Below are 14,313 nucleotides of genomic sequence, written 5' to 3'. Positions count from 1 at the left end.
TTAAACACAAGTAGTATTGGATTCTTCTTTCTTTGAGGAGGCCAAGTTTAGTTTTTTTGTTTAGTTTATTTGTTTGTAATATCTTTATTGTACAACAAACAAATGATAAAAGCACATACATAACATACAATGGCGGACTTAAACCATGAAGGGATCTCTTCCAGTTCAGCGATAGTTTGAGAGGATATATATATATATATATATATATATATATATATATATATATATATATATATATATATATATATATATATATATATATATGGATAGGATATATATATATATATATATATATTTTATTACCGTATGTGTGCCATAACCATAAGGTTATGTGAGCGTGTACCCGTAGTGACCATAGTGTATGTATAAGTAAAAATACTAACTTATTGTCGTTGTTTTCATCCTCGTCCAAGGAGTAGGGCCCGCCCTGCTTGCTCATCTGCCGGACTAGTTCGTAGTCGTGCATCAGACACGGATCTAACTCGCGACTTAGAGGGACGTATTCTGGGGCGCACGCTACGTAGAAGATATCCTGGAAGAAATAGTAGTTAATATTAAAACAAAGTTTAAAACATTTTACCAACCTAAATATAATAACAGCGACTAGCCGATGCCCAGATAAACCCTGTAAGGATTTTGTGGTTTTATAATGTTGTTGGATATTGTAAATGGGCCGTACGCCTGTTTGCTTGCTCAGTAGTATATAATAATCTATCTATGCACATGGCATTTTAATGAAGTATGGCGCGTAGCGATAACAAATGATTCAGAATCGTTCTACGGTTTTAAAGTAGTTGCTACGAAATAGTGCTACGAATGCTACGACTTGTGCTACGATGCTACAAGAGAGACATCGGAGTGGATGTATATAAACATTTCTAAATGTCTACTAAATCCTAACTTATAAATGCGAAAGTAAGTTTGTTTGCTTGTTACCTCTTCACCCTCTATCTACGCAACCTATCTTCTTGAAATTTTGCTTACGTATGTAGTTTGAAGTATGTAGAAGGACATAGGGTACCTTTCATCCCGGAAAATAAACGCGGGTGAAGCCGCAGGCAAAAGCTAGTTTTCCCATAAATAATATCGGTTTACTTACTCTCCGACCGCACATGAGTTTGAGTCCCGGGATGCAGGCCGCGTGTACGAGCGACCCGTTGGCCACCAGCCGGATTTCGAGGAGATCCTCCGCAAACGCCATTATGTATGGAAACGCGCACACTGCAATATTTAATAAAAACTGGTCACAATCTATTTTCATTGGATAAAGGCTGTTGATTTATTTTTGAAAGTATATTTAAAATCATGAGTGTAATAAAATAAAATGATCTTACCAACTGCCGCCGGTACTGTCGTCCAATGGAAATCGTATTCACTATCACTCTCTAGCCCTTTCGTAGTTAGTCTTTCAAAATGACATGTATCTGAAAATAACATCTTTGTAAATACCAATATTTTGAAGTAGTATTTCTTTTGCGTTATAATAAGCATTATTTTCTTTTGGAGAATTTAAGAATAATATAGGTAATGTATGTATTTTTTTACAACTTACGGTTATAACACAAAACAATTTGACCGTCTCTTTCGTCCCCGATTCTCAGCGCATTGACCAGAGTCCCCCGCCGCGGCGTGCTGTCCTCCGAAGTTTCCGCTCGTTTCACCGGCTGGTAAGTCATATTTTACAGTAATATAGTATTAATTCAAAGGACAAAATGAGATAAAAGAACTCGACCGTACCGGTATGTATAGCTCAGTTGTTAAAAGCTCTGTCCCGGTTGGGCATTGAGCCTTGATTTCTTTATCTCATTTAAATTACAAAACCAAGTATGTTTATGATTAATAGTTGATTAATAAAGAAATGAAAACCATTGACATAGGTAGTTATCCTTCATAACTTTACACTTATGAGCAGAAAAAAGAAGAGGAAATCTAATTAGGTAAATATGAGGAATTGTCCTTCCCTTTTCAGGTAGATCTATATGCTGATCTATAAATTGGCAGGTACATATTAATGTTTGTTGTTCACAAACAAAATTACTGTTCGAAGTGCCCTAACATGTGTCGGGTCGACGGCTAAGGTCAACGGTAAACTGACGTGTAGTGGGCATATTTTGAGCCTTCACGTACATTGACGATAACACTAGCTTTATTGAGATGGTAGAGAAGAAAAAATATATCATACTAGTGACCAGTCTCGGCTTCGCTCGGGTAAAAACATGGTATACATACACCTAAACCTTCAGCAGGAATCACAGATTTTTGAGATTATTGCGAACAGACAGACGCAATAGAGGACTTTGTTTTATAATGTGTAAAGATAAAGATATTTTATTTTGGAAGAATTTATTTATTTCTTTTTAGTCATCTGCTACTTTGTCAGTGCGAATGCTATACTTACGTGAGGCAGTTATTTTTCAAAAGATTGTTAAGTTTACCTGTCCAGTACCGGATTCTAAGACTTCCCAATGGTGCTTGTAGCCAACCACCATCGTTGCCACCTCGCCGTCCATCAATTTGATTAATACTGGTGATTCACTAAGTTGAATGTCCTGAAATTAATAGATGGAGTTCAAGATATGTCTTTATGATTATGGGCACTCGATTTTTATTATAACACGTTTTATATACAGAAATTCTTGACCGCGTACTGTGGTACTTTATTATAAGTATTAGGGGGAAAATATATTTTAAAAAATATAGGCCTTTTGGCATAGGTTTCTTTCATTTTATCTCAGCAGTAGATGTCGTTTAAAAATTAAATATGTTTTAATTAAAGGAATATTATTTAACTTTAAATATGTAATGCTGTCACCTTGATATGTGTGTATTCGAAACCCATCTCATTATCAGTCTTTATTTCTTCCACCATCAGCATCACTCTTCTGCCAATCGCGACAGCCAGTAATGCTTTCCCATTTTCTCCTGAAATTCATAGGTACATTATTAGTACTGATGAAGGATATAGTATCAAATTTAGATTAAGAAAATTAAAATAGTTTTATTCAATTTGATTTTACCTTTCTGATTGATAACATTGTTGATTTATATTTTCTTGCCGTATACCTACTTTCATATCTTTTTCACAAGATTTTTTACAGGAATATTATTTAAAATTGGTCTATTAATAGGTGTCCCGACGACTACCTAAATACCTGCACGCTGATGACCTGATGAAAGCTACAAATTAAGCCCTTGTTAATTGGTGTGGTTCACTTTTAGAAAAATAAGATTTGTAAAACCATATACTGCTGGCAAGAACTGGATTACGATGGCCTATGATAGAAAAGACTGGCTTAATCAAAGGGGGGGGGAATGGGAAAAATAATTTAATGTCTTACCTGCTTCTAACAAATCAAAGTAATGCGCGGTCTTGGTGCGCGGCAGCCGAGCGTGTTTGCAGTCCTGCAGCGGGCGCATAGCCCAGGCGCCGGCGCACAGCTCCTGCACGGGCAGCGCGTACAGCCCCGCGCCCCCCGCCCCGCCGGTCGTCGACCCTCCCCCCGCTATCACCCGTGGTCCCACTCGGAAGAGGCCAGCTCGTTCGCTCACTCGAGCTGCTCGCACACAACCTTCCCATCTTAAAACTACCCTGGTGGTTCCGCTTTCTGTAAAAAGGGCGACTATTTGGAAAACTGTGTTTTGTCAGGGGTGTGCTAAGCGCTAAGTTTGAGGCCGATGTGACCTGATTTTTCCGTCTCGTGATATCTTTCACAGTGTAGAACCTGTCTGAATGATATCTAATAAACATAGACGAACCTTCTAAAATATACGTGTTAGATGTTGTGGACAGCAACAGACGTCCCTCTGTCATCTGCTCAGCGCAGACAGGCGTCGCTGGAAGTGGCGCCGCTCGCCACACCTTGCCTTCCCATGGCGCTCGTCGGGACCCGCCAGATCCTGTAGCATAAATGAGAGTTGATCAGATATTGTCAATATGAGAGAATTTATTTATCTGATGTCTTTTTCATTTGAAGAGAGGTGTATGAGTATTTTGTTCAGATATCTCAATGCTCGTTGTGAAAGCATTATTTTCTGAAGGAGACCATACATTCACACTTAGTTACACGCATTAATAGAGACCACGCAGGTAGAAGCGTTTCTGCGGTAAACTTCGCCGAGATTGAGAACTTGAGAATTTCCCCACTCGGAGGAACTGTTTTGTCTCTCGCTATTTTCACACACCTATTTTAAACGTTTAATGCTCCTCATGATAGGTGGTGACTTCATTCGCTATGTGATACGCACCAGTAGAGACAAGGCTGGTGGGAGCGTCACCCCGTAGGACGGCGTCCAACTTGAGCGCTTGCCCCACGTGGAGGAACCGCTCCGTCCTCGCCGCCCCCGCCCCACCCGCACCCGCTCCCCCTGACCAGACATCTGATAAAGCTCGTCTTGATAGCATTGGCTGTGGAGATAATATTGAATTGAAAATGTTGTCTCTCGTGGATACCGAACAATCTAAAACTATCGTGAGAGCATTTAAAAAGCAAAAAAGGGGCCTTTATTTTGCAAGTGAGTAGACGCTTTGAAGAGGAGTATAAATAAATATATTAGGACAAATCATACAGATTGAGCTAGCCCAAAAGTAAATTCGAGACTTGTTTTATGGGATTCACACTCAACGACACTACATATTATAACAAATACATATATAGATAAACATCCAAGACCCGAGTCAATCAGAAAAAGATAATTTTCCATTATGGCCCGATCGGGGATCGAACCCGGGACCTCGCGGTTCAGAGGCAAGCACTTTACCACTGCGGCACCGAGGTCGAAAAAGTAGGTAACATCTTTTCAACGTAGTTAAGTACAAGTAAATAAAGATTCGTGATATCCGTGATCCGTATAGAAAGCCATGTGTGCAAATCCAAAAACGACAACAACATGCTGTTTCTGTAATATAATATTGCCATGTTAAAGTTAGATAGACAATGATAAATTATTTGAACTAAATTCTAAGTTGCAACGAGGTGTCAAAACTACGAACTTTCTGTTCATTTCGGTTCGGCAGAGTGCCGCGAACTACCGTGTAATTAAATTTAGTCGTGTCTAACTAATAACAAGTTATTGCGATACAACTTTATAATTACTTAATGTGTATTGATTGTAATATCGAATGGGTTCCCATATCATCGATGAAGTCTCCTACTTACAAGTTTGATTGTATCCGCGCGTGCCTATCTGGAGTTACTTAAAAATAGATGGTAGGTTGATTACTATACATAAAGTTATGTACGCAAATTTTATGATATTCGCCTAATCAAATTGTACCCTATTTAAACCAAATTTATAATTAATTCGATTAATAAATTATGTAAGTAGCTGAAATGTATAAAGTTTGTATATAGTTTCTGTAGCCTATAGGTATATGGCTAATGTCTAAATTTAATATGAAAGTCTGCACAGACTCACCACCTTGTGATCGGAGCAGTGCTCGGCGTAGATGTCCCGTATGAGGGTGTCCAGGGTTCGCTGTCGCTTCAGCGCGAACGTGGGCGTTTGGAACGCTGCCTTCTCACCATTCATCAGTTTTACCTGCAACGGGAAAATGTTTTTAAATGTCACTTGGTATATTATTTTTAAAAATAACCAGCCAATTTTCACTATGATAAATATTGTATAGAATTCCAATAGAAAATATTTAATTTACTTACTGTGTTTAGATGTAAAAAAAAATAAAGTTGGCTTTTATGTCATTGGTTGGCTGAAATGACATGTTTCTCGTGGCAGTTTGAGCTTTCGGTAATTGTTATATATAAGGAATGACAATTAATGTATTAGTACCAATAAGAATTCCCTGAAGAGCTGCGGGTCGTTGAAGACGGGCGGGCAGGGCAGCGAGGGCCCGAACGGCGGGACCGTGTCGTCGCTGTACACGCTCAACCGGTAGCCTTCGTCTTCCACCTCTGACACTACTGCGAAAATATCTGTTTTAAACTGTAAGGGGATGTTTTTCCATTGTTTATGATTGACGATTATTTCGAAAGGTGTTTTGTAATTGTTCGTAATTGTAAAACTTTATGCAATAACCTATATAAACTTTGATATTGGTCTGTCAAATAGGGTTACCGACGAACGCCCGAAGAGGAAGCGAAAATGTGTACCATCGGTTGAGGAAGTAACTAGGAAAAAACTCAGATGAAATAGAAAATAACTTAAGTAGACTAATTTTGTTAGTCATTAGGTAATCATCTTTGTGACTACCTATTGAATATGTGTAGGTATGTCCCGTGCAGTGCAATGATCTTATTTTAACGATAAATTTTATGCAAACACACAAAAACACAAAACAATTTGTAGCACAAAATATTTACGAGCGGCAGTTTTCACAGGGCGGTCGCATGTTTTGGACTCCAACATGGAGCGTTAACAATGTTACCTATTTGTTTTGACATGCAATTAAAAACTGAACTGAACTTACCGAACGTTGTGTTTAGAAACCTTTCCATCCGAAAATTAGGAAACACTCATTAAGCTAAATATATTCATTACATGATAAAATTAATAAAGCAAAGTACTATTCAATTATTTTTACATTTTCTTTTATTCCGCGACAATGCAAAATAGATACTTACTATGGTGAACTATGGTCCATTTACAGACTGCAGAATTTAATACCGATTTCATGATAAATTCAATTAGTCTAATTCAATTAGTCAAATCTCTATCATAATATTAAATGTTGGATTCGTTTCTATTTACATAAAAATATCAATAATAAAAGTAAAAATCAATTATAAAGGATACGAGTGAAATGACTTTTGACACATTGGGGGTTAAACGTGTTATGTGCAGAGTCATCTGTGAACACGATGTTAACTATATCATTGCCGATGTGTCTTTTCCTTTCCAGCTGAAAAACAAAATAATCCAATGTTAGATTATTCATGTTTGAGAAAACACAGTCTGTGTCAATATTGTTTTAGTTTCGTTAATTTAATTAACAGCCTATCCTTCGCTGTTAATGAATTTTCTAAATTTGAAAAGTTTTTAAGTCTAATATTTCTCATTTTAACTTTTTATATCCTTTTACCTATAAAAAGTTTTTTATATACAACGTCTTAAAAGGGCAAAAATACCCTTAAGATAAATGTGGTATAAACTTAAATCTAGTTGCGAGACAAGATTTAGTTAAAAGTTGATGTATTATTTTTTGAAAATTAATTTAGTTAAGTACCTAAAAGTAATCTTTTAGTAACCAATCAATAGAAAAAAAGATTAATTGTAGGCGGATTGAGCCGAAATGTTTTTCTCAAAAACTGTATTCAACTTGTACGTGTTCAGAGAAAGCCGGTTTTATAATACAAGTTTGTGAATCCCACAAGCTTTGAAGGCTAATAAAAGGCCACCCGTCAAATGTTCAATGAGTACAAAAAAAGTACCTGTATTTGCTCTCTATCTACTACTGATCTATACAATATACTACTATGTAACATTTACTTACTATTGAAAACAAAAACTACAACAAAATTTAGAGTCACAGTTAGTAAAACATAAATTTCTTTAGATATTCTTCTTGGCAGAATTATCATATTGGTCATTAGACTTTAGATAATATTATACAAGATTAAATTTTAACTCAAAATTTCAGATATTTCAACGAAAATCTCCATTTAATAACAGTTAGGAGCTACTGTCGTCTACTGTCAGGCGAGGTCTCATTAAAATCGAGATCGCTAGCCTCCATTGTACTAGTTTGCTAACTTTGATATACAGTTGTTGGCTCAAATATTTGTATTTGAAAACCGGTTAGGATTTAGAGATCACCGAGAGAGAGATGAGTTGAGATTTCACGCTTTCACCTTAATAATAAGTAACTAAATCTTAATCTTCTCATGTAAATTCTAATTAATTACTAAGTAAATGCGCATGTCTGGATAAACAAAAAGAAATCGAACACCAGGCAGGCTGATGCCTGGGTTGGATATCCAATATCTTTAAAATGTATATGTACTGATTTGCTTAAAAGCAATTGAATGAGAGTTATGTGGCCCTAGAATAAATGGTCACTCTGTAATTTTTGAAATGTTTGTACGACTAAGAAATAAAAGGCCCTGATAGCTTGGAATAAGACGTCTCCAAATCCTGGTTGATGTACGAGTTCTCAAAGAGAACGCTATTGCCGCCTCGTTATATGAAAGTACCTTCGCGGCCTCACAGTCCCGAATGTTAGTTAGGAACAAGATGAGAGAGGAATAGAGTAGATAAGTTTTCACCTGTTGCTTGTTGTCTTTGGAGAAGGGCAACATGGTGGACACGTGGAACATGATCTCGTGACCCTGGTGCATTGTGTAGATAGAATGGCTGCCAGTCATGTCACCTGTAAAGCGTTTAGGAGTACTACTTAGAGGAAGTGTTTAGTCCAAATTTTTCTAAACATAGTTTAAACATATTTTTTTAATTTGCTTTTTTACCAATGATTATAATATTCTTTATTTTTATTAATATTAACTTACAGGTAAATCAAAAATGAACTACTATGCACATATTGAGAAACTATTTTTTTGTCATCTGTCTTAAATAATGTTTCGAATTCTGATATAAAACATTAAAAAAAAATTACTTAAACAAAACTAATTACGTATTTAATTGGTATAAATTGGGCAAACGATGGAACTTGACTTTTACGAATTTCACAGAAATGCTTTCGACGGCAGTAGATACTTTTCGACGCTGATTAATTAATGAAAAAGCAAATTAAACTTTTTGCTCCAAGAAAATATTTCTTGTAATGGTATAATCAATCCTTATTCAATTTGAAAATTATATGTATTTTCTATCAAGTGAATTAATCAAAAAAAATGCTGATAATATACTTGGTAAAACTGACACAACCATTGCTGAAATATGTTTAAAAAATTTGTGCTGTATGGAATAAAATCACATTTTTTGTCATAAATCCTGATGTTATACCCGCGCCCTGGTAAAACTAGTAATTTAATAACCTCTGTCAGAGATAGTTGGAAACAAAAGTAACCTTTGACGTCGAGCCCGCCGCGGAATCTGTTCCAGCCACGTAATCGAATTTTGTCTCCCAAAAGCGAAATAAAACGCTCCCATTTTTCCTCGCCCTTTTCTGAAACATTTCAAAGCGTTTAAAATGTTACTGTTAACATTTTATTATTTTTGAACGTATTTTCATATTACGCAATTACGAATAGGTACATATGCTCAAAACATTAAAATTAAATAGCACACAGCAGCGCAAAACAAGACACTTTTAAGTGGGACTTTCTCAAAAAACGATAAGAAATCATATAAATGAGACCAAATTTAAGTAGATAAAATGCCTATTTTCAAACGAGCATTGAAGAGGGAAAAATTATATCTCAAAATTCATGTAAATTTACGTAGAAATTTTACCATTGGAGAGCATTTCGTCGTCTGTTTTCTGCGAGGGCTTCATTAACATAACACCTATTTTAAAGTTCACCGAACCTTCTTGCTCTTCCAAAAGCAGAATATCCTTTTGGAGCTCCGCACACGTAATCTAAACAAAGATTCAATTGGTAAGTAAAAATGAGCATGAAATACATAAGCATTTTTACAAAGACAGTAAGTAAAAAAGTATGTCTTGTAATATGTATGTCCCTATGTCTATTCGGGTAGAATCTTGCAACGCAATTTGAAGCAGATATCTTCAACCGATTGAAATGAAATTATGTACACGCGTTTAGTTGGGATGACGATGTATTATTACGATTGATATAAGTATGACCAGGTGGTGCACCCAGGAACGGCTCCAGGCGTGGGAACTCCTCAATGGTTTACTGTGCAAACCTTTTAATTATTTAATGTTGCTGACGTTTCAACGACGACGGTTTACTGCACACATTGAATGCGATATAATCTCTATATTAACAATAAAAGCTTGTGTCAATTATGTCATTTTTATAAAAAAACTTATTCATATCCTATCCCAGTATAAGTAACAGTTAACATTATTGCAAATAGGTATATATATATTGACTGCCGTCAATAGTTTTACGTATCATTTGAACATAATGACAACCCGATATAACATGAATCAATTGGGCGTAACGTAAGGTGAGTCAACGGTATATTGTTTCTTCATATTTTTTTTCTGCAAAAAGAAATAATAGTGTAAGTAAATGTGATTATTTCAATGAAATCTTTTCCTAGCATAGGATGTAAAAATTTACAAGACCGGTAAAAACCGAGGAAAATGACATAATATTATATTCAGGCCATATCCCCAAAGTTCCCTTAAAATTGGATTTGCCCTCTTACCCCTTTTAATTGTACGTTTAGTCAAGCATATTATGAGATTTCAACATGTGTTCTATCAAAGAAGGCGTGAAAATATTTCTTCAGTATAGTAACTCGTGCGTGGCATTCTATCACAGACATTCAAAGATCGGGAAAAAAGTATTTAATACCTACGCCTCTCTCGACAGATAGAGTCTACTTATTTAGCATTATTTAAAAAATGGCTAGGTATTTCTAAAATTCCTACTAAATACTTTCATCACGGCTTTATGATCAAAACTACCATAAAAGTGAATCTGTCCGAACCCTCATTTTGACTTGGAAAATAATTACCCTGTGTAAAACGAACGTAAAACAGATAACGACGTCTATTACCATTACTTATTATAGGCTTATGCTTCTTTTATGGGACTAAATCATTGGAAAACGTTCAAAATGATTTTACGATTCAGAAAATAATTTTGTAAAAGTATATGCCATAACATTGTTGTTTTTAATTAAAACATAAAGCCAATATGTAAATGAAAGATTGTAATTTTTTTAATATAAGCTGGCAGACCAATGGATGACACAATCAGTTTGTTTGCACACTGATGGGATTATATTCAGCAGGCTTTGTCCTGTCTGTCAAGAAGATTAACTGAGGCACAGACTTATATATAACTGAGGAATCTTTTTTACAGAATAGTAACATAATATTAACATTATTTTATTTAAACTTCTTTAGATTTTATTTAATTTTTTTCATTATTTTATTTAAATGGAAATAATTGGCGAGTGATAAATTGGAGACACAAAGGGGAGGTTTTTCCCAGCAGTAGGACATAATAGCCAACTAAAAAATCTATGATTAGTTGTTACCTCTCTAGGTACTTTGTCGACCCTCTCCATGGCCGGGAACTGCGCTAGGATCTGCTTGATGGTAGGTCTGCTAGGGGTCTGGTTGCTGCCCATGTTCCACGCGCTCGGAGGCAAGTAGATTTTATGAGCTCCCTATATAAACAACAAAAGTATTCCAAATATCCTTTCCCAGCTGATCGATAATAATTTGCTCGACTCGGAGAGGGTATACAGTTTTTGAGGAATAATATTTTATATTGTGTGTAAGGCCACAAAATAAATTCAAATAAACCCAAAAGTATAAGTTCATATACAGGAAATAGAAAGCCGATCGACATTTAGGTAAGTGTAAAAAATGAACTTTATGCTGAAGGTAATAAAGTTCATAGATGGAAGCAGCTGACGTGTGGAGGAGCTATGATGGAATGTGTTTAAGTCCGTTGTCTCACCATTTTGTTGAAGAGGATAGCTCGTAAAAGTCCCGCGCCGCCCTCCTGTACTACACTCAGCAAGTAGGGCTCTCTATTGCCGTCTACGCCTATGTAATTCTGGTGCACTGTAAAAAACAGCCACATTAATATTTCTGTTAATGATTTCAATTCACATATCACTACAACACAACACTCGTTTTGTCATACAAAAATTTACATATAAGTACCGGCAAAACCTAACAAAACTACATAAAACACAATATTTTTACAAATACAATCACAATAAAACTAAATATCTTGCGGGAAATTTCAATTGAATTTCTAAATTAAAGAATGTCATTTTTTTTTATTATTACAAGTTGCCGGACTTATTTTTTTCTTTTTTACATCCATTGTGTCCAGTATTCACTTCAGTTGAGGTACCTATGATGGAAAAGACGAAACATTTTGAAGCTTGTATTACGAGAACAAATTTTACCTGCGCTGGTAAACAGCTTAGGACAAGTTACGATGTTAACCTTAATTTTGTTGACATCCGGAACCAATCCACGTCCCGTATGCCGAACGTTGCCAAATCAAAACGATTGCTTTGCATAGAACACCGATACCATAAATATACCTATAATGCCCCAAATTGCTTTCATAGTCATTTTATCAGAATGTAAAAATATTTACCATCAATCGTATTGAAATCGTGAGCCAGCGAAAACAGCTTTATTTGTATCGAGATTAGTTGTTTGTTTACGAATTTACTATTTAAGCAAGCTTCATCATACATTTGATTTTTAGGTTATTAAAATTACGTACCAAACACACATAGTCTTTTTTTCTAGCTAATCGCTTCACTTCATCGCGCCGCGATTGTGCGCCTCTAAGTATGCTTGGGATGGCCAACTTTCCGCTTGCTTCGGGATATGTGAAGAATCGTAGTAGTTATGTGGCTAATCCGATATTTCATTTCAAACAGTTCAGCGTCAATTACGTTCATTGCTCGTTGGCCAATTTTCCACATTAGATGAACCATGCATTGTACAAGAGTAAATGATGTCGGCAATTAACTGCACTGTAGCGAGGCCTCAATTTCAGAATTAATAAATTCATACAATTCGAATACGTAAATTTCTAAATTTTATTTAAAATGATTAAGTTAATAATTTATTACGCAGCCGCTTTACCTCGGATACCTGACACGGTCGTCATGTGATGCAGAGACAAGTGAGGTATACTTTTTACTTGTTGTTGGAAGTCTCGGTTGGAATACCTTTACCAATTGTTCCTTTATGTAAAGCAGGTATAGGTCAAAGTTTGATACAATTTGTTATTAACTAGTTTGTGAGCTTCCGCAATCATGCCATACTAGCTATTGTTGGCTGGACACTATTATTCGCCCCAGCAACAATAGTTTAACACAAACAAACCTTGCGACACGTATTCACACTGACACACTTCACCTCTACAAGCGACATACAAGGAATTCTAGTGATATATTAAGAAAATTCTGATAGACCCTCAGATTTGTATTAATTAAGATTGCAATTCGGTTTCAAAATCTTAATGTTAATATTATGATAATCTTAACTTTAGGTACATATTCTATTTAATTTACACCTCATATTTCTCTTCTCACAGCACGTTTACCTACAAGTAACTTATTTAAGTTGGTAAATAAGACGAGAACAGTGGAAAACCTACGTGTATTTCCTGATCCCAACTTAACCGTACTCACTTCTATAACTCTGTGACGACAGTGCACTTAAAGTCCGAAGAGACTGGAGTGCTTAAAATTAATTAAGTTTGTTCTGGTATCTACTAGAGATGGGAAAACACTTTTGGCGTGAAAATGCTAAGATAAAAACCAGATTTTTTTTTCAATAATCAAGATTATTTATGTGGCTAGCTGGATACTTAAAAACAGTTGTATAATAATATAAATTATTTATTGTCAAGATTACTTAGTTCTTGTTTCCATTTTGTGCCGGGTGACAATACAATTTAATAAACAAATATGATATTTGAATCGTGCGAAAGGTTACGAATCAATACGAGCTCATTTACATACTAAGTATACGTAAGTCAACTTACAATGCTGTTGACTGTACTCAGTACCACCTCGGCAGGTAACCGGTGGTTTATTATGAACGATAACTTCGCGTGGTTTTAGATCATAAAACTAAAAGTACACAAAGCTCTCTCATTAAGTTTTATTAAAACTTCGATCAATCAAACTAGTTACATTACAACTGCTGAATTGAAAATAAAAAGCGTCTTATTCATAATGAAAATCGAATATTTATACCGAATACATACATTGGATCCATGTCCATGCCTAGTATTTGCACTATAAATGAGATTACCAGACAGTACTTTTCTAGTTTAGAGAATAAATAAGCTGCTGAAAACGAAAACAACTTTTAAAAGAAACTACAAACCTAATGTTGTTTAGACTTGCGTTGTTTGTTTAGTCTCTGAACGTTGTCATTATTCCACAACTGTTATTATTGATTTCGGTGTATCAATTAGGTTTCTCATACGAAAGTTATCTGTCGAGCGATGCCTGTTGCCACCCCTACAGAAAACATCAAATCAACCTAAGGCCACGACTATATATACAAATTAAGTGTGTGATTAAATGTTGATCAAGATCCTGTCTGCTCCGCGAGGGGTAACGTGGTCAAGAACATTATTGCGTACGTGTGCGTGAGAAGTGCAGGTAATGCGTGTGGTATGTAGGTCGAGCTTTCGATAAATATTAACGCCTTTGCCAGTGGTGGGTCTAGTCCATGTAGCGCCCGTATGTAATACTCTGCCG

General features: G+C 35.7%; 1 protein-coding gene across 12 annotated transcripts in view; it reads right to left on the bottom strand.

Annotated features, from left to right (window-relative positions):
* The window catches only part of LOC128669919 (GTPase-activating Rap/Ran-GAP domain-like protein 3), a 115,062-nt gene that overhangs the window by 4,210 nt on the left and 96,539 nt on the right, over positions 1-14,313 (bottom strand). For 11 of the 12 annotated variants that reach the window (XM_053745153.2, XM_053745157.2, XM_053745161.2 and 8 more), the window contains 17 exons: positions 11,523-11,629; positions 11,095-11,226; positions 9,367-9,493; positions 8,981-9,079; positions 8,220-8,323; positions 6,751-6,856; positions 5,788-5,930; positions 5,416-5,538; positions 4,246-4,405; positions 3,757-3,897; positions 3,339-3,605; positions 2,813-2,922; positions 2,436-2,549; positions 1,553-1,664; positions 1,335-1,424; positions 1,100-1,221; positions 384-532 (listed from right to left, as the gene is read on the bottom strand). In XM_053745153.2, the coding sequence (XP_053601128.1) occupies positions 384-532; positions 1,100-1,221; positions 1,335-1,424; positions 1,553-1,664; positions 2,436-2,549; positions 2,813-2,922; positions 3,339-3,605; positions 3,757-3,897; positions 4,246-4,405; positions 5,416-5,538; positions 5,788-5,930; positions 6,751-6,856; positions 8,220-8,323; positions 8,981-9,079; positions 9,367-9,493; positions 11,095-11,226; positions 11,523-11,629 (2,206 nt within the window). The remainder of the gene's footprint in view (positions 1-383; positions 533-1,099; positions 1,222-1,334; positions 1,425-1,552; positions 1,665-2,435; positions 2,550-2,812; positions 2,923-3,338; positions 3,606-3,756; positions 3,898-4,245; positions 4,406-5,415; positions 5,539-5,787; positions 5,931-6,750; positions 6,857-8,219; positions 8,324-8,980; positions 9,080-9,366; positions 9,494-11,094; positions 11,227-11,522; positions 11,630-14,313) is intronic. The other variant, XM_053745152.2, reaches the window with a different exon arrangement.

This window comes from Plodia interpunctella, chromosome 5 (assembly GCF_027563975.2).
Source record: "Plodia interpunctella isolate USDA-ARS_2022_Savannah chromosome 5, ilPloInte3.2, whole genome shotgun sequence".
Taxonomy (NCBI): domain Eukaryota; kingdom Metazoa; phylum Arthropoda; class Insecta; order Lepidoptera; family Pyralidae; genus Plodia; species Plodia interpunctella.
The sequence above is the reverse complement of the archived record's forward strand: the minus strand, read 5'-3'. Positions and strand labels throughout refer to the sequence as shown.